Consider the following 20,744-nt stretch of genomic DNA (forward strand, 5'->3'; position numbering starts at 1 on the left):
CAGCATACAAAAAATAATGAAAAATCCCCCCAAAAATAATCACCCACAAAGTAACATACATGGTAACTCCTGAACTGGCACGAGGTGATTATCCCGTGTGGTAGCGACTGTCGTTTTCCAGCCTCGCGGGGATAAAGCAAGTTACATTCATTTATAACTCTTATCTATCCTACTCTTGTAAATACTGATCCTGCTTTTGCTTGTGCACTCTTATAGTCAGCCAAGTCTATTGTGTCTAAATAAATCGCTACAAACAACAAGAAATAATGCTGTAAGTTTTATTTACATAAACACCAATGCATATCACACCAATAAATGCAAAAGTCTGTTTTATATTTGTCATAAATTTCCTTGTTTTATATTAAATGTCGCATGACCAGAACAGATTGTAGCTGTTGTACACAAAGTAGTTCATTAATTGCGATAAAGGCGGCATCTACCAGGATAGATTGTGATGTCATCAAATAAGAACGTGAACTCAGGCACTGTTTCGAATATTACATCAAATTCAATCTGAAAAATATTTTGTGAAAGAACATTGGCGTTTTATGTCAGTGTACACTTTTTATTCAACTTTGCTTACGTTCTTTAAATTACTTAAACCAAGATCATATCGTACAAGAAACATACAATTCAACAAAAAGTTGCAACTCGCGTAAGTATGCAAAGTACACTGTTATTAAAACAACTGTCACTTCTTAGCTACCATATTTCCAAATTACGCAAGGATACCATTCATGTCTTCATACTTTGCATATATAAAGAAAATAGGCACATTTGTGCTTGGTTTAATACCATAGTAGAATTATTTATCAGAAGACAAAAAAAAACCTGTAAACTTTTTATCGTTTAATTGGACATTCTATTACTAACCATATGGTTTGAGGAACTATTATTGAATGTATTATTATTTTTAAGGCGTCAACGCAAATCTTATCATTAGATTACATTACCTGGTACACATCAGTAACGTTCGGGGTAATTAAAGCACCACAGTTTTTCCAGTTAGGAGTTTGCACTTGACACCTTGATAACAATGTTGTGTTTCCAGGTAACTTGCTATTCACTCTTACTCGTGCTCTACTGTAATCAGATGATGTTCTTACCCAATAATCAACACAATAAACTTGTTCAGCTGAAAAGCAATACAAAATGTTGCACAAAACTTTAAACTGTTAAAGCCTAGAGTTCTACAATAATTGTGGCCCTCTACACGTTAAGCAATATAATTTAATAAGTTATCTTTAAAAATGAGGCACACTAAACATGTGAAGAATTACTGACTTAAATTTTCAAAATGTTTTAATTATTGCACTTAGGCAGAGTTCTATATATATGCTAGTATAGGAAGAGTTTCATGTATGATATTATAAGAAGAGTTTCGTGTATGATAGTATAGGAAGATTTCCATGCATAATAGCATGGAAAGATTTACCTGTAAGTGGGATGGGGGGTGAAGTTAATACAGCTGTTGAGCCATGGGGTCTGCCCGCAACAGCAAGAACACCAGCATAGTATCCACCTGTTTATATTAACAGCTGTAAAGTATTTAGGCTTGAGATTTTATTTGATGTAAGTTATTTTTTGTTTGATGTGTGGCAAAATTGTTATGTTGTGGCACAGATGGTTAGCGTGCCTGCCTCTAACACGAAGGTAATGAAGGCTTGCCGCTGCTACCATGTGAATGTATATGTTCTTAGGCAACACACTTCCAGTCCAGTAGTTACTGTTGAGTTGTCCAAATTATTGGCCTTACATTAAAAAAATAAAAGTCCCTCTTTTATTACTAAACTTTTAGAAATACACAAGTACAAACTTACAGCCTAATAAAAAGTCTATATTAAGATAAATGCCCAATAATGTTTAAAACACATTTCCTAAAATTGTTATGCTGCTGGAGTGGATACAAGTGGGATTAAAACTTCCGTTTGTATTAAGTTCAAAATACCATTTCCAGTGTGCTCTCGAAGTGTTGAGGTGTTTACACTTGGTGAAAAGAACCAATCAAGATGGGCAGATGATGCAGACCAGCCTGTATTAAAATACATACAACAAATTTTCATTAAAATACATAAAAAGAAATACGTTAACACAGACATTTTATTTTACTATTTTCTGTACTTTTAATATAAATTACCCAAGTTAAAAGAGTACAACAATACACAACAATGCAATCGTAGTAAAATTTACGAATACATAATATATGTCAACTTACCTCCACACAAACCCCAATTAAACGAACAATTAAAGTTTCGTCCAACACATGACCCACTATGTATTGTGATGTCATCAATAGAAATGTTGGAAACCGATCCAACTCCTGCAATTGCTTCAAACGAAAACTGTGACAAAATCTTTTTATTTTATGTTTAAGTAATAATCAAAGTAAAAAAAAAATAAAGTTACATTTTTACATGACTTTCAAACCTTGAGCAATTGCCGTTAAGTGTCTTGCCCAAGGACACATACGCCCACAGTGATAGCAGCGACAAGCCTTGAACCAATTACCCCTGAGTTACAGGTAGGCCCGCAAACCACTTTGCCACAATGCCGGACATATTTAAACACAGATACAAACTTCAAATGAATGCAAGAGCATACAGAGCACAAAACATAAAGCAATGTTATTTATAGCATACTGCTACCATTGTGGGCGTATGTGTCCTTGGGCAAGACACTTAACGGCAATTGCTCCAACCCAGTGGTCACTAATGGGTTGTACAAATTATCAGCCATACATAAAAAAAAATAATAATCACCCACAAAGTAACATACATGGTAACTCGTAAGCTGGCACGAGGTGTTAAATCCGTATTATAACGACTGTCGTTTTCTGGCCACACGAGAATGAAGTAAGTTACATTCATACATTCATTCATGTTGTAACAACTATCAATTTGAAGTTGTTTTCTTTATTATGTATAATTTAATATGCTCATGCAGTTTTTGACAGATACATAACCTCAATATATATTTTACCTCAGCATTAGGAGAGTAAGGTCTAATTGGGATGTAAACCCCGTCCCAGTAGATAGGTGTGTTCAGGGAATAAATCAGTTGCTTGGACTGCCCATCATGCCCGTAAACATTAAGAAATTGACCAGGAGAGGCATGCGTCATTAGTGCGTAGAAAGAAAGACAATATTCTTCAGTTGCTGTAGAAGTTTGGAAAAATTAAACTTTAGTTGACTTTGACTAGTAAGATAAGTTCTAAGGATTCTTTTAATCAGGGGTCAGACTTTATTTACTAATGAGAAAGCATCTATAGAGGCGTATGGCTTTACTAAACAAATATATTTTTTTAGTAATAAACTTACTGTTGAGCATCACAATTGGTGAATGAAGAACAGCCCTTGTTCCTCTGGTAAATCTACTTGTTGGCACATAAGCAAACATCCCACCTTGTTCACAGATGAATTTAAAAAAACATTTTGATGTTTTTCAAAAATAAAATATCTCAATTTTTATATGTAATAAATTTTATTGGGTAAATTAAATGTTTTTATCTGCTGTCACATTGTATTTTAGTTTAAATGAAATAAATTTAATTAATATATACATTCTAAACATTGGGGACAATTATTTGACTTAAAAATTATATTTCTATTTTAGCTGCCATGACTTAAACCAATATTTTATTTTACAATTTATTTTACAAAACACTATTTTTACAATTTTTACCAGATAATTGTGCACTAAATGTGTCAAGGTGCTGAAAACTTTAATATAATTTACCATTTCTCTGCCTTTCGACCATCACGTGAGTTTCAGTTATATTTATTCTATTAACGAACAACCAGTCAAGATCATCTAACCTACTTTGTTTCCAACCTTAATAAAAACATGATGGTTATCAAATGTTATGTTAATATTTATCCTCAGGGTAAATCAATTATTATGCAAATGCCCATCATGTGTTGTGCAGTTGTGACATTTTAATTTCCCAACATTTAATGTAAAGATCTGTTGAGTTTAAACTTGAATACAAAGCAATGAACTTGACTTACCGTGACAAAAGTCTTCAGTTTTATCAAAAGAACAAGAGAATTCAGATAGTCCAACAGCTAAAAATATAAAACTATATAACTAGGGCATACGGTATTGACTATGTTGTGTATTTTCATTATGTCTATAGTACCAGTAACTTACTACCAAATGTTTTGTGACCAATTATAATGTTTTATGACATGAGAAACAGAAAAACAGTTGAGAAACATAAAAAAAAAAATTCGCACCTTATTTACGCATTCGAGAATGCAAATATTAAACAGAGTTCACTTACGAGTAGCTGGAGTTTCCGGACATGGTGTTGGAAGAAGAACAACATCATCAAAAAATGCATAACTGTCTCTTGATCTCTCCCCGTGAAAACCAATCTATTTTTATTACTAAATTTTGGTTTTGTTGATAGTGAGAGCAAAGTGAATTAATACACATTTTGAGCACATAGTAGTATTTTACAAACAGCATGTTTTTGTCTAATGTTTTTGTTGCTAATTCCCTCTATTTATTGCATTAATTTATTTGATCTTAGTAGTAATTTTATTTATACAGATAAACAAAATTGATGTCATAGTGTATACACAAATGATTTAGAATTTAACCCAACCGTGGCTATGAGGTGAAAGTATAATGCTATATACATCCTTTGTGTGGGAGATTCATGTTCAGTTTACATTCAGTTTACACAAGATTAAGTTATACACAAAAACATTTGCTGCTACCATTGTCGCAAATGTGTCCTTGGACAAGAAACTTAACGGCAATTTCTCCAACCCAGTGGTCACTGATGGGTTTTCCAAATTATCAGCCACTCATAAAAAAATGAAAAAAAAATTCCCAAAACATAATTTTTTTCAAAGTAACATACATGGTAACTCGTAAGCTAGCACGAGTTGTATGAAAACCAGTTTTATAATGACTGTCGTTTTCTGGCCACGCGAGGATAAAGTAAGTTTAATTACCATACATTCATTTAGTTCTTATTTCTTGCTTACCCGTATTGGCTGAGCAAATCCAGGAACATTAACTTTAGCATTCACCCATTCTGTTGTTCTCTGTGTGAATCAAGTCAGCACATTGTTATATTGTAAGCTGGTTGGGTGATTATACAAGTAGACTTCTAGACGGCGAAGTCTTCCACCACGAATATAGTACCAAAAGTCAAGGCATCTTGATGTGTTTTCTGTAAAGGTATATCCCGCATTACATTGTGGAATTGTTTATAATCTAAAATCCAAAAAAATAAATTGTAAAATAATACACTATTGTTAGGTTTGTTTAGCAATTAAGGCCAAATCCTATACTGTCTTATAGAATTGACTATATGATGTTGGTGAACCCTTTTTGCTCAGAGTATTGTTATTACCTCAAAGAGTATTGTTATTTTTGCTGAGAGTATTCTTATTAACTATTATATAAACAAAGCTGATTGCTGCTAGTATTATTCGCCAACGTAAAGTACTGTAGCGCTGTTTGGTGTTGTGGTTCCACATGTAACGTGCTGTAGTGTATGTTCTGCGTGCCAACTCGAGTTCGCTCGAGGCAGAGAAGGCGCCGTATTATTATTATTATTGTTGTTGTAACGCGCGTGTGTACTCCTGTGTGTGACGTGTTTGTCACGTGCTCGCCACGTTTCCTTCTCTCTTTTTGGGTGTGACAAGTTTGTGGAGGTGAACCGCAGTTTTGTATATGGTTTGGTCGCGTAAGGTGTTATAATAAATATACGATACGCCACAGTACCTTATGAAATCAAACAGTACGCTGAAAACCATTTAAAATACTAATTTACTCCACATTAATTCTTAGATTATAAGTTACTTACCTTTAATTGAAATGTTTGGTGTAACTAGCAATGCTGATGTAGCTGGCAGATAGTATACAGGTAGTTGTACATAAGCAAACTTTCCACCTGTTAAAATATTTAAATTTGCTTGGTATGTTTTGGCCAAGAAAATAATGTTATTTGCTGTATTAATGATATGGTGAGATGACGTAAAAACGATATATTATTATGCAGTTGAAGACTTTTATTAAAACAGAGAATAAAAAATAATACAAAATATATTATACTGCCTTCTGAATATGATACACATTAACTCTGCCCCGCCGTTGCCACATGCTCAAGCCTTACCCCTATACATTTAAGTAAAGTCCTACGTTAATCATCAAATATAAGAAAAGTTTGAACTACCTTGTCCTCGATGATCTGTAACTTCTGCAGTTCCTGTAATAGTGGGCCATGTTCGCTTGCTTGTAAAATTATATCTATCGTGGGCAGGACCCATTTGTGGATCTTCCATAGTCCAACCTAGTTTCATAAAAAATGAATATGTAATTGTGAAAATTACCCAAACTCATAACACTCCAGTGTGTATTTAACATCAATGGCCCCACCCTCACAAAGTGGCACATCATCATCAAAAGTGCAGTTGAATTTTGAAGTAGGACAGTTCCCTTCATACATTGCAACATCATCAATTGCAATATCGGAATTATTGTTACCAAGTATAACTTCAAATCCAATCTGTAAAGTTTAAATGAGAATTATTTATAACTTTATAGTATAAAGAACAATTACTAATTTAGCTGTTGTGCCACGAAACGTAAATTAGATATATTTTACATGTTAAACTTACTATAAATGGTTTCGCTTCTCCGTTCATCTCAATTAAAGAATGTCTCCAATGAGTGTGAACCTCAGAGAAACTCTTGATTAAATTTCTTTTGGTGGAACGCTTTGAACTTGTTTTAAATACATTCAACAGACCTCCAGCACCAAGCTCACCCCTTTTGTGGTACCAGAAATCGAAACAATATGTGACATTACCTGATACGCAAACATTTTATTGATTGTCTGCTGTGATTTTTTATAAAGAAACACAAAATATCGTTCTTACTTTTTTGATGAATTCTTGGTGAGAATATTACACCAGGGTTACCTGCAGTACCAGTATCAGCTTCCACAAATGCATAATAACCCTCTGTTTAATGAGAATAACATAAACAGTATAAATTTATTATACTAAGTATTTATAGACTTGACGTGCTGGAATATAATTAGAAAATAAATTTCAAATAAGATTCCGGAAGTTCAGAATTAGTTCAAATAAAAAAGCATTCAAATTTTGTTGTAACAGGAAAATATTTGTCACATATTGCTGTGTAATATTTTTCACTAATAAAGTAAAAGAATTCAAAGTAAACTTTGTCTGAGTAATAACTTTAAGTAATATTATTTATTTATCTTTAAAACTTATAACATAAGGTTGCCGGTTAATGAACCTCATGCTAAAACTTGACTTACTGTTTTCAGTGTGTTCATATTCAGGTCCTGTGTTTCTTGATGAAGTCCGTTTATTTCTAAAACGCCAAGTAAGTTGATCTGACCAGCTCTGTGACCAACCTAAGAAAATGACTTCTTAGTCAACTTCAAATCTTAGAAAAGGATGTTGTTTTAAAGGGACTGAGGTCATTTTTTTTTATAATAGTTGTACAGGTAGTACCTACTACCTAATGATCTTCTTTTTGCAAGTTATTGAAAACAAGTGAAATAATAGTACCTTTTTAAACTATTTAATGGTACCTTTTTACAGATTAATTATTTGAAAATTGAGCAGTTTTAAATGAAGATTGGTATCGTAAGATTATGCTGACACCAACTGTAAATATAGGATTTGAACTACATTAATATAAAACAATATAGTAAAATTTGCAATTGCACTTACAGTGTATACAACAAAGGTTCGAATATAAATTTCTTACTAACATGTAAAATACATGTATCATGTAACATCAGTGGAATGAATGTGAATATATGGAATGGTTGATAATTTGGACAACCCATTGGTGACCACTGGGTTGAAGCAATTGTCGTTAAGTGTATTGCCTAAAGACACATACGCCCAAAATGGAAGCAGCGACGAGCCTTGAACCCATTACCTCTGGGTTACAGGCAGGTAGGTGAATCACTTTGCCACAGCGCCAGATAGAAAACAAAGATTTTGCAAACAAAATTGTCAACAGTTAGTACAAAGTAAAACTTACCTAAACAAAGATTGGGATGGTCAAAACTGCAGTTGAATGGCAAGTCAAGGCAAGAAGTTGGATATAATACAATATCATCAAGAAACATAGCTAAGAAGCCAGTGGAACCAGGAAAAATTAATTCAAAAATAAACTGTGGAAAAAATATTTATGATATAAATTACATTTTTTAAACAGATTTTGCCAAAGTGGTTATGAGAATGAATATGTTTTATGCAAGTAATTGTAAAATATTCTGTCTTGTTTTTTACATTATTTAGCTCCTATGATATCATAATCACCGCCATTTGAGGTGTTTAATGAAAAAAAAAATCTTACTTGAGATACAGCAAATTATTATGTAGTTCCAAAAAAAAGCTTAAAATACAAGCCTTCATGGATATATAGCATTCAGATCTCTGTTCTAGAAAAGCAAAACTACAAAGCAACTATAAAAACCTGAACAGGTTTATTGGATCCTTTGATAGTTCTCCCAAATTGTTGCCACCATGATCTCTCTGTTGTTGATCTCAATATCACTGACGTAATATTGTTCTTGACTTGATAAATGTTAACTTCATACCTCTCCCTGCTCCATCCACCATTGTTTAAAAATGCAGCAGTGAGACAGTAGATTGCAGTAGCTGTAAAAATAGTCTGCATAACTCGGACCATCAGATTTTTATCTTAGAAATAAATAAACATAAATGGCTCAATGTTCGCTTCTAGTTGCAGCAATTCTTTCTTCCAATTATATTTAAAAAATTTTTAAACGTAAGTGTGTTTTAAGGACTATCACTGTATGGTTTTATCCAGTCTTTTTGTTTAAACTCTTTTTCAATATTTACCAAACAAATTTGAGGTTTGTATTGCAAATTTTAATGTATATTACTCACTGTTTAAAGTCACGATTGGCGAAACAAGCTGAACTGAATTTGAGGCCTGGAAATCTGTAAGTTCTGGTACATAAGCATATCGACCACCTGTGTACAAGATTGTGGTGAAAAATTTAAATTAATAAAATTCTGTTTATCCTTGTGTGGTGGGCAACTTCAAGAGATACAGCATATTAATGTTCTGTGTAATGGTATAATGAATGCTTACCATTGTCACTATGCTCGTGTTTAACTAAGTTAGGTAAGCGATTGTTGGGTAATACACCTTGTGAAAACAGCAACATCTTGTTTCCAGGTTCCTGACTCCAACCTAAACAAAGGGATAAAATACGCAAAGGATTTATTTTACAAAAAAAGTGATAAAGAAAAGCTATTGATGCAGATCAACTGTGAACAGAGCTGAATTTCTTTTTAAATCAAGATTGCAATAATTTAAATTGCTTGGTTATTTGAAGTACTACCCTAGTTTTAACTTAGTTAGCTTGATGAAGACAATGTTTTTTCTTAGAAGTGAATCAGAGGTAAATTTAAGGTTTGGATATATAATTTCAGACGCCAAATTTAAAAATGACAAGAAAAAACTCTCCTTTAGAAAAAAATCAATTTTATTTTTATCTTTAGGTAAAATGTATTTGCTTGCCTAAATCCCAATTTATGGGATTTCACCATATAGAAAAAAATACGCCCACCTTTGCAAAATGAGGATGTAATATCAAACTTGCAACTGAACTGATCGGCAGGTACATGAAGTGTAGGATCTGGAAGAACATTAGTTGAAAGTTTCTGATTTCTTTAACTGCAAAATATCTCACTTTGACAACTTGTAGGTTGCATTGTGATGTCATCAACTGCAATTATTGATTGGTTATTTCTCGTAGCTTGAAATCCAACCTGGATTAGAGAAGGCCGAGCAATTAAAATCATATTTTATAATGCAAGATTTTGGGGTAAATCATTTTTAAAACTGGTACAATTTTAAAATAACATCATTTTTTTATAAAAGTATCTACAGAATACCTAGGTTACAAGTTCGTAGTGTAGAGAGATAAGTAGAAAAGTATGTGTATATTCATTATAATAATCTTAACCCTTAATGACAACTGGTTAGGAAAAACCCAATGAATCCATTTTTGAGGCTACATTTCTTAACTGAATGAATGCATGTAACTTACTTTATCCTTGCAAGGCTGGAAAATACCAGTCGTTATATTGCGGATGTCATGTTTCATATACCTTGTGCCGGCTTACAAGTTACCAAGTATGTTACTTTGTAGGTGATTAGTTTTGGGGGGGATTTTTTGTGTTTTTACGTAAGGCTGATAATTTGGACAACCTATTAGTGACCATTGGGTTAGAGCAAACTGAACTTCATATTTAGGATCTTTAACTTCAAATATATTTCAGTGGTAAAAACCCAGAGTAACAAAACAAAATGTGTTAAAATATATCTTTTTGCAGAATTGCATATTATAAAATGCAAAAGTAATGATATACACTGATTTCACTTCCTAATAACTGTCGATTTTTTGGCAGTTTAATACAAACCTTAATGGGATACTCTGTTCTCTTTATTTCAACTTTTCCATGCTGCCATTTTGTAGCTGGAGTATTAAACCAAGTCAACACTTCGTTCTTGTAATTTATTAACTCCCCTTCTAAATAAACAACATCTAATCTTGCTGTACCAGAGATGTAGAACCAGAAGTCCAAGCAGTATGTGTCACTTTCTATAAAAGTGTAAAAGTTTTGTATAAATGTGGTAAATATATTTTACAAAAAAAAGTTATTTTTTTCAGTACTACAGTACAATAGATTGGAACAGTTAGATATTATGTGCGTATCATAACATGTTATTTGTGTTTTATTAGTTGGACTTCGCAAAAGTGCTAAATTATTTAGGAAAATCATCTGGAGTGTATAGATAGACAGACATGACTTTTGGTAGGCTAATTTATATCTTTTTGAAGGGAAACTCGAAAATGATTTATTCATGTTTTTTACTCAGAGTAAAGAGTGTATGCATGTCGAGCATAAATAAAGTAAAAAACTTACCGTTTAAAACAATTCCTGGTGAAACTAATAATGGAACAAATCCAGCAACATTGTCACCAGCAAGTGCATATTTGCCTCCTAATTAAAAACATACATTCACCAATTTTAAAAAGAAACAACCATAATATATCTACATTAACTTTACACCCAATTGAAAATATAAAATATTACCAATAAAAATTGAAATGTAAATTATTACCAGAGTGATCTGTTGTAGGAGCTCCTACTTGTGTTGTATTTGCACCATCTGTGTAAGACCAGCGAGAAAAACTACTTTCCAACCAACCTTTAATCAAAATGAATATTTTTGTATTACACAGTATTGGTTAGAGTACTTGCTGTATTCTAAGTACTCGCCTTGACACTAAATTCACTATGAGTGTCTTAGGGCAAAACACTTAGGGATAATTGCCCTAACCCAACGATACCCAAACTGGGGTCCGCGGACCAACGGGAGTCCGCACACCAGTTTCAGAAGGTCCACAATGAAGCAATGATTGTGACTTAAAACCAAGCCAAACCTTGATGAGTTAATTGCAGCACAACAAGTGCACCCATCCCATTAAACACCTGACGGTATCTGATAGATTTTGATTTTTCTTTCATTGGCGTGGTTTTTGCATTTTTCCAATATTTTTCTTTGATTTTTATACAGCAGCAAAATATCAAAATAGTTGGAAGAAAGCCACCATTTAATTTTTGTTAGGTTTGGGAACAACTGCTCTAACTAATGGTCACTGCCGTATTGTACAAATTGGAAAGCAGAAAAGAAAAGAGATTTATGTTTATTTTAAAATGCAATAATGTGTATTGTGATGTAATATACTAACCTTGACACAGCGTAGGTGACTCATCAAAAGTGCAGTTGAAGACTGAAGTCGAACATGAACCCTGATACATTGTGATGTCATCAATACTTGCTGGTCCTTCCCTGACCCAGAGTTCAATCTTGAAAATAGAAACAATATATTGGTGTTTAGGTGTATACTATCTCTATATGATTATAAAAAACGTGTTGCGTGTGTTTTTAAAACTGTAATATTCTATGCTAGGTATGAAAATTATTTTTTTAACTAAAGACACTTTTTTAAGTGAAAAACTTTTTTTAGTGAAACACATCACCGGTTTGGCGATAGGTAAAAAAGACAAAAAAAACAATCCTACTTGCGTTGGCTGGCCAGTAATAGCAACTTGTGCATGTTGCCAATCATTGTGAGATTGAGTAAAAGTTTGCAAAACATTACTTCTTGAACCATGTTTTGCAACAACTTCTATATAGCCTAAATCTGGCCATTTTCTAATATTGAAGAACCAAAACTCCAAGCAGTAGTTTCTATTAGCTGTAAAAATAAAGTTTGTTTTAACTTAAACTTTAGTTTGCTATTACCATTGTCATTTTGTGGCTAATTTTCACCTTCCAGAACTTTTAATGATGTTGTCTGATATAATATTACAAAGATGTATTATGATATTTATTACCATTGAGAAAAAAAAAAGTAATTGTTTGAAATTTTGGTTGTTTTCATTAATTTTAACTTTACTTTTATATTTAACGAAATAAATATAAATATTTTGTATAGTTTTGTAAATCTTTCATTTTGATAACATTTTGGGCATCCGCATTAGTTGGCTGCTTCATATAAACAAAACATCGGATTACCACCTTTAAGTTCAAGTTGCTTTGAAACAAGCCCAGCCCTTTCTGGCTGTTCATTAGGCGCATATGCATAAAGACCTGAAAAATATATAAAAAAGTCTGCATTAGTATAGTATGTTACAAAAGTCCCATCATAAATATTAACAGTAGATATGATATACTTTATATGTATATGACGCAAGTAATGTTATATTTAACCTGACACAAGACACACCAACAGAGCAGACCTCTAATAAAAGGCAATGTGTATTACGAAAAAGATAAACTTCAAAAAAATATGAAAGATAAAGTATAATACAAGCCACAATGGCAATTGCCTTTAAATCTTAAAAATCATATAGGAGATTTAGGACTAAACGCAACAGTTGAGAAATTTAAATAAAGTTTTCGAAATAAAAACAACAGTAACTTTTTGATGAAAAAAAATCTATAGAAACTCAATGGCTCAAAATCAGCATAAATTGTTAATTTTAAACCATGGTTCAATGTAGAGGGCAAACCACAGCAAACTAGTTTTAACATGTTAGAAGGTGCGAAAATTTATTTCATACAAACCATTTCCAGAGTGGTCTCTGTAAGGAGCATTGTGCCTTAATCTGGCTAATGGAGTTGTTCTGTATATATTCCAACGACTACCGGTTTGAGATTGAGACCAGCCTAATAACATGTAGCATTTTATAATAGTAGTGAAATTAAACAGTGCACTCACGGCATACAAAAAATGATTTATTTTATTCAAATAATTTTATGATTAATTTGTTTCCACTAAAGAGAAGTGGGAGCAAAGTAAGTTAATAGAATTAAAACAAAAGTTATTGTGAGCTACATTATGAATGTTTTATTGCCAGTAATTAAACTGATACTATTAAAACATGAATCTAAAAAGTTTTACACTAATAACTTTAAGGAAGTTATGTTCTAAAATATGAATGTTTTATTGCCAGTGTTTAATTATGCTCCAACCCTATGGTCCCTAATGGCTTGTCAAAATTATTAGCCATACAAAAAAAAATATAAAAAAATCACCCACAAAGTCACCCACAAAGTAACATACATGGTAACTTGTAAGCTGGCATGAGGTGCATGAAACAGAACACCCGTGTTATAATTTATAACGACTGTCGTTTTCGGCCACGCCAGGATATATTAAGTTATATTTATTCAATTAAATGTTCTGATACCTAGGCATATTGGTGTTTCGTCAAACGAGCAGTTAAAGGAAGGGCATGCACCAGGATACATTATAATGTCATCAAGACTTGCCCTGTGTACTTGATTGGGCAAGCCAACAGATTCAAATATGAACTGTAATAATAAAGAGATTAGTTACAATTTAAAGAGCTATATACCAATAAAAATGAAAATTTGTGTATGGATAAAAAGGGCTCAAATGTAATCCTAAATTACCACCAAATTTTCAAAAAAAAATCATAGCCATATAAATGACTGTTATTAAATACATAAAATGTAACGAACAGTATGTACCTTGTTAGGTAATTGAGAGAAATTAAACAGTTGCATGTAACTCGACCATCTCCAGGTTGTTGGGAAAGTACGAACCAACTTAGTGGTTTCACCAACCATATGGTATAAGTTTAAATTTCCACCAGACACCTCATGAAAAAAGGTAAGGCAGTATTGTGATGAACCTGTAATATGATGTTTGACTTTATGGCATGATTTCTATTTATTCTAAAATATTGGGGCAATGTTAGACTTTATTAAACATGTGTTTTATTTTATACATATAAAGGCTGTTAGGAGTTATCATGTATAATATGTAAATTTGTTGGTGATTTTTTTTGGTAATTTTTTTAAGCTACTTATCTCACAACAACCCAGTAGTAGAGTCACCAATAAGTGTTTTGCACAAGGCAAAAATCTAACACTAGTACCAGCATAAAACAAAATTACATACATCGAACTTTTGAAGGTACCGTTCAGGATAAAAAAAAACAATTCTTTTCTTCACATGCACAAAAATCAGTTTTGCAACTTATTTATTAAGCCATTTTTTTAAGTTTATTTTATAATTCGATTTTATTGATTACTTACTGTTTAGATAGATAGTTGGAGACACAAGATTAGCCGTTTCATTGCTTCTTATGTTAAGGTAAGCATATCTTTCAACTGAAACAAAGAAATCAATGCAACTCATTGTTTAATCATTGTTTTATGTTGGATTAAATTAGTTTATATTTAGAGTCATTTTTATTTAATGATTTTCAGGCACATAAAGGTTAAAATTAAACAAGCATCACCAAAGAGTAAAAACAAATTAAAAAGAAAAAAGAAAATTTAAACAAGTATTAAAACAGAAGAAAATAGTAAAAACATAGCCTACATGAGTTGCGTGGATAATCTATTTTAATGTTGATACGTCCATTTTTGTAGCCCCAATTTGCAGAGTCTTCAAAACTTTGACTCCAACCTGTAATAGTGATTTGAATCTGATTTGCATAGTTGTAAACGTAAATTTAAAATAATAACACAGCTGTAGAAGAATCATGTTTTTTTTAAATCTCCACAAATAACATTGCACAATATTTACCTGGACATAAATCTTTGTTTCTGTCAAAAGTACAGTTGAACGAAGACGGAGTACCTCCAGCTGTAAATATAAAGTTTTCATTTGACAGATAGCAGCTTACGTTGATAGATAATAAATGTAATTCAAAAAAATATAATAAATTACATTTCTCTTTATGTATATATAAAGACATTTTTGATTATTCTAATAAATGTAGTTCACCCATCTATCAACATATAGCAGGACACTATAGCATGAGTTAGATATTTCATCCGGCTTGTGCCTGCTTAAAATTTACCAAGTATGTAACTTTCTGAGCAAACAAAGATGAGACAAAAGACAGTCACTAAACATGTAACTCTCCATAGGACCTTCGTATACTATGGAAAACCATAAATTTCACCTGGACAACGGCCTGGGTAGATAGTAATGTCATCCACACCAATACTGTGCTCTACTCTACTGGATTGCAACTTAACTGCTCTAAAGCCAATCTGTTAAAGTAATTACACAACATGCTAACACTACGGCTATAACAACTACAAAAAAATAGATTTGGTATGTTTATAAAACATTTGGTAACTTCATGCAGATCGTAAATAATGTTTGTTACAGTAATAAACAATACTCCTATAATTGTGCAAAGCCGTAGTGTATAATGTACATACTACAGAGCACACATAGTTACTTAGTCAAGGCAGTCGCAAAGTGGTTAACGCGCACGCCTGTAACAGAGTAATAATGTGGTAACTCGCAAGCTGGCACCATGTGTCTGATCATTCATGTTATAAAGACTGTTGTTTTCCAGCCACGTGAGGATAAAGTAAGTTACATTCATACACTTTGCACATTTTCTACACACCTGAGTCTTTATACTGCTTTTTTCAATTTCAACAAAACCGTGTTTCCATGAAGTTGAATTCTCACTAAACCAGCCAAGAGCATTCTGGATTTGGAATGTGTTGGAGAATTGAACAATGTCCAAGCTCATTTTAATTTCTGCATTTAAATAATACCAAAAGTCCAAGCAGTATACACGGTGGTCTGAAAATAAAGTTGAGTTAATTTTCTTGATCCATTTTCTTAAATTTTACTTTAACAAAAGTTAATATAACTTGATCTTGGCTATCATATCTTTAATATAAGTAATTATATGTTTTTATAAGATCTTTATGACTATTTGTGACTTGATTTGGGGCTAGGGTTGTCTCACCAACAGCCAAGCTGCGGAATATGTTGCTTAGCTGTCATAAAAAAAACATTTTAAAATATTTTTTCTTGCATGATATTGTACAATTTTAGCAAGATTTATAACTTTTTAATTAAACAAAATTGGTATTTTACCGTTTAGAACAATCTCCGGAGACAGAAGCACTAAAGTGTATGTTGAAAATACATTTGCATGCATACCACCTGAAACATTTATTAATAATAATTGATACTATGTAATAAAACTTAACGTCTTGTTCAGATAAGATTAAATTCTACATGGGTGGGGTCTCATGGTAAAGCATATCATCAAATCCATATATTTTAGCCAGACTCAGCCTTTGGCCTACCCAAATAATAAATGAATGAATAAATAATATAAGGAAATTTAATATGTAAAGAAATGTTTATTATTTTTTATGAACCTCTGATACAAAAATAGGTTAAAATACTATTTCTGGTTGTAAGTAAAAATATAAAGCATTTTGAACATTTGAGCTCTTATTCTTCTAATTTACTTATAAGTGATGCAATAAAATAGAGAACCATTTCCTGTGTGTTCAGATGTTTCAGTGAGTCCTGTGTTTGTGTTTATGGACATGTTGAATCCTGGGTTGATTGGGTCAAATAATGAAGTTGTCCAGCCTGTTTCAAGTGTATGGTAAGTTGTTACAGTGAGGCATGGTATAGGACCTTGAATATAGGCCTCAGTTGGCCCTTTTCACTAACACTTAGAAATAAATGAGTTAATAAAAAACATACAAATTTTTACAAGAAAATTTAATTATTCATTTGAAAGTTGTTAAAAGCCAGCTTAAATAAACGTAGTTCCATTGATATAAATAGATTATAGAAAAAATTTGATTAAATGGATGTAAATAGGTTATTGCAAAAGTATAACTTGTACTTACCTGGGCACAATGGATTGGGCAGATCAAAGCTACAATTGAATCTAAATGGTGGACATTGTCCCTCATATAAAGTTATATTATCCAAACCAACATTGGTCTTCCGTGCCCAGCTTCCCCGGACAGCTTCAAACTCGAACTGTTATTAAAAGAAAAACGATTTTAAACTGTCCTATATTTCTTTAAATGTTACAGTGTTTGTGAAAGAAACATATTGCTTCTCATGTTTATTGTAAAATACCTTTTTAAAAAAATTCATTTACCAAACAACGTCACCCTTTTTATGGTGTAACACAATTGATGCATATAGGTGAAATATTTGAGAATAGTTTGTATTGATAGGTTTTAGTCAAACTTTTAATAATGATACTTTTTATAAATGAATTAAATGCTTAAAAAATATAACAGTTGTAACTTTGCTTCATTCCGAAGTTTTTGTTTGGATTCAAAATTTCGTGGGTTTGAACATTAGTGATACTTAACAAACTAACCACCTTAATTTTAGATCCTTGACCTTTAACCTGGGCTAGCCCTTTGTTCCAAGTATTTTGAAAAGTAGCAAAAGAACCAAACAAGCGTTGTGTATTAGAATGGTTAACTATGTATAGATTCAATTTTTCTCCACGATATCTGTTAGATAGTTGAAAAAACCAAAAATCCAAGCAGTATTCTTTGTTCGCTAATGAAAAGTAAATAGTGAAATTGTTACATAACTGCAAGAAAATGAATACATTGTATTTTTATAAAGATTTAATTTTGAAAGTGCTTCCATTAAAAAAAGATGTTGTTACAGCTATAAAACAAAACACAAATACAACCACACTGTAATACAAATATTCATGGTCAAAAAATGATTTGCCTTTTAAAACCACCCATGGTGTAACCAATGTTGTTCTTCTGTGATATCTTACACCTGGTATAGTAGATGCATTTACATGAGCAAATGGTCCACCTGTGAAAAGTTATTTTATTTAACTGATTTTATAAAAATGAATAAATAAATGTAACTTGATTTGTCCTTGCGGGGCCGAAAAACGGAAGTTGTTAAACACGGGTGTTATGTCACCTCGTGCCAGCTTAAGAGTTTGTTACTTTGTGGGTAATTTTTTGGTAATAAAATTTTGCTTATTCACTTAGGAAACCTTTTTATTCACCCCGCCACATCACATTGGGTAGTTAATTCGGTAGCACAAATTTGAGTGGTGTTAATGTTAATATTATTTAACAAGAAAAAATAAAGTACTTCCATGGCCTTAACTTTTAAAAATACACTGTCATAGGGATTAGGGACATCAGTTATTTATGTCCTTAGTTTAGTCTGTTATAATTAGTATTGTGGATACATTAAGACACCAAAATCACATGGGCTATAGTAGTGTTTTCTGTCGACATTAGTTATCACACATGGAAAAATTATAACAAGTTTATAAAATACCATAACGAATACTGCGAGATGGGAGTGGATCTGTAATCTCTTGAATTGTTGAAGGGTTACGAACAGACCAGTCGAAGTTGTCAAATGGTTTCTGGCCCCAACCTGTAATATATATAAACCCACGTTTGACTACATGAGTAAATTACATGGCTACTAAAACTATAGACCTAACTTAAGAGAATAGGTTATGGGTTGTAAGATTTAACTTTCTAAACAACTTTTGTAAAAATTTTGTAAAAGTGTTTTTTTTTCCCAGAACTATTTATTTAACGTAAGATTATATTAGGCAGCGCAACGAAGCTTATTTTAACGCGCAACGACGGTCATTTCTGTTTCGTATACTTCTTACCGACTTGCGAGTTACCACATACAAAAGATCATAGAAAACTGCGTTTTTTAGAGTTTTTTTAAGATATGGTTGACAATTTATACAACTCATAATGAGTTAACGGGTTAAAAAATGTCTTTTCGTGTCTTGCGCGCTGTTTTGGTTGCATTTAACCGCGGAGACGCTATAACGTGTGACGTGTATGCAAATGGTGCCATCGCGCAATGGTTCTACTAATTAAACTTTGGTTATACTGTACGCGATTACGGGTTTGGTGCAAGAACCTGCGGTCTGGTGTTACAAGATTGGAAAAACGTGATATTTGGGAAATTATGTCTGTGGATTATACGTGGTCCATGTACTAACTGGTTTGTCTGCTTTCGTGTCTCTGACTGCTGTATCGGCTAAGACATTAAACCGCACTGAACGACCGTGTTTCATGGTCGGCATTTCTGTTTTGGTAGACTGTACGTTATAAACTAAATTCAAATCTTGCTAAATTAGACTCATTTAAGTAGTATGTGGTTCTACCACCGTCAAAATTACAGTATGTTGCTTATAGTTTATATATTAGAGTGGGGAAAGATAGGTCGATATAAAGGTTACTGTAAGCACCTAAATTCCATCTTTTCTGATCGTGTTTTGAACAATTAACAACTGTATTTTAGATTTGTGAGAATGCATCTATTTAATTCTGTAAACAGTCTTTGTTTACTGCCAAATGGGACGATAACATAGAAAGAAAACATATCCCATCTTACCCCAACCCCGTTTCCTGCTTACACAAGTAAAAAGGTTAAAACATTTTCAGTTTTACCTGGGCACAATGTTCCGCTGGAGAAGTCACAATCGAAGTTTCGAATTGAGTTTACATTTACCGCAAGAGCTAAAAAGACAGCGAGAAATATATAACTCAACATTATAGCTCTATTGCCTTCTGTAATTCAAAAGGACAGCGAATTAAAAGAAACCGAGAACTTTGTTTCTATATAGCGCGGCTTGCTGTAATATCAACTGGCTTAACCAGCACAGCATTTAAATAGCTGGAAGCTAGTAGGCATTTCTATATCATCTTTTAAGCTGCATATACATACGTATGTTCATTATCGTATAACCATGAAACGCGTTGCGAATTTTATCAAAGCCCCGAGGAAGTTTCATACCAAATCATAATTGCTTTTCGCCTTTCATTAAAACGATACATAAAGACCTAGTAATTAAAGATATTGAAGTGTAAGAAACGTTTTACATATCCTATACGTATATGGGCGCTATAAAAATAATTTAGTAAATCTAAGATTTATGAACAGATATACGTATCAAGTCGACGTTTCTTGTATTTTAAATTTTATTCTGTTCTGTTTTGAATTGTGTAAATACTTTCTTGTCCTATTTGGTATATAGTAAACAAAGAAATCCAAAGAGTTAAAAACCGTATCCTCGCGATTCTCATAGACCGTTGTATAACAGTTAAATATGAATGTATGGATGAATATAACTTACTTTATCCTTGCGTGGCCGGAAAACGACAGTCGTTATCACACGGATTTAACACCTCGTGCCAGCTTACGAGTTACCATGTATGTATCCACATCCACGAAGTAACATACTTGGTAACTCGTAAGCTGGCGCGAGGTGCACACCCGTGTTATAACGACTGTCGTTTTCCGGCCAAGCAAGGATAAAGTAAGTTACAATTCATTC

At 32.5% G+C, this 20,744-nt stretch overlaps 1 protein-coding gene across 1 annotated transcript; it reads right to left on the reverse strand.

The window, feature by feature from the left end:
- Positions 1-4,005: 4,005 nt before the first annotated feature.
- Positions 4,006-20,179, reverse strand: LOC101242156 (MAM and LDL-receptor class A domain-containing protein 1). Its single transcript, XM_026837960.1, has 36 exons — positions 19,858-20,179; positions 18,713-18,814; positions 18,137-18,229; positions 17,772-17,956; positions 17,281-17,416; positions 16,916-17,014; positions 16,505-16,573; positions 16,023-16,204; positions 15,564-15,654; positions 15,182-15,241; positions 14,975-15,061; positions 14,686-14,760; positions 14,116-14,279; positions 13,812-13,935; positions 13,186-13,287; positions 12,637-12,708; positions 12,138-12,313; positions 11,804-11,921; positions 11,173-11,259; positions 10,974-11,051; positions 10,467-10,648; positions 9,734-9,812; positions 9,611-9,679; positions 9,130-9,231; positions 8,922-9,008; positions 8,485-8,669; positions 8,047-8,179; positions 7,307-7,405; positions 6,900-6,983; positions 6,639-6,829; positions 6,397-6,526; positions 6,194-6,310; positions 5,825-5,911; positions 4,998-5,185; positions 4,283-4,376; positions 4,006-4,064 (listed from the first exon to the last, which is right to left on the reverse strand). The coding sequence occupies exons 1-34, from the start codon at positions 19,958-19,960 to the stop codon at positions 5,067-5,069; spliced, it is 3,867 nt and encodes a 1,288-aa protein (XP_026693761.1). The 5' UTR covers positions 19,961-20,179; the 3' UTR covers positions 4,006-4,064; positions 4,283-4,376; positions 4,998-5,066.
- Between the last annotated feature and the right edge of the window lie 565 nt (positions 20,180-20,744).

This window comes from Ciona intestinalis, unplaced genomic scaffold (assembly GCF_000224145.3).
Source record: "Ciona intestinalis unplaced genomic scaffold, KH HT000038.2, whole genome shotgun sequence".
NCBI classification, from domain to species: Eukaryota; Metazoa; Chordata; class Ascidiacea; order Phlebobranchia; family Cionidae; genus Ciona; species Ciona intestinalis.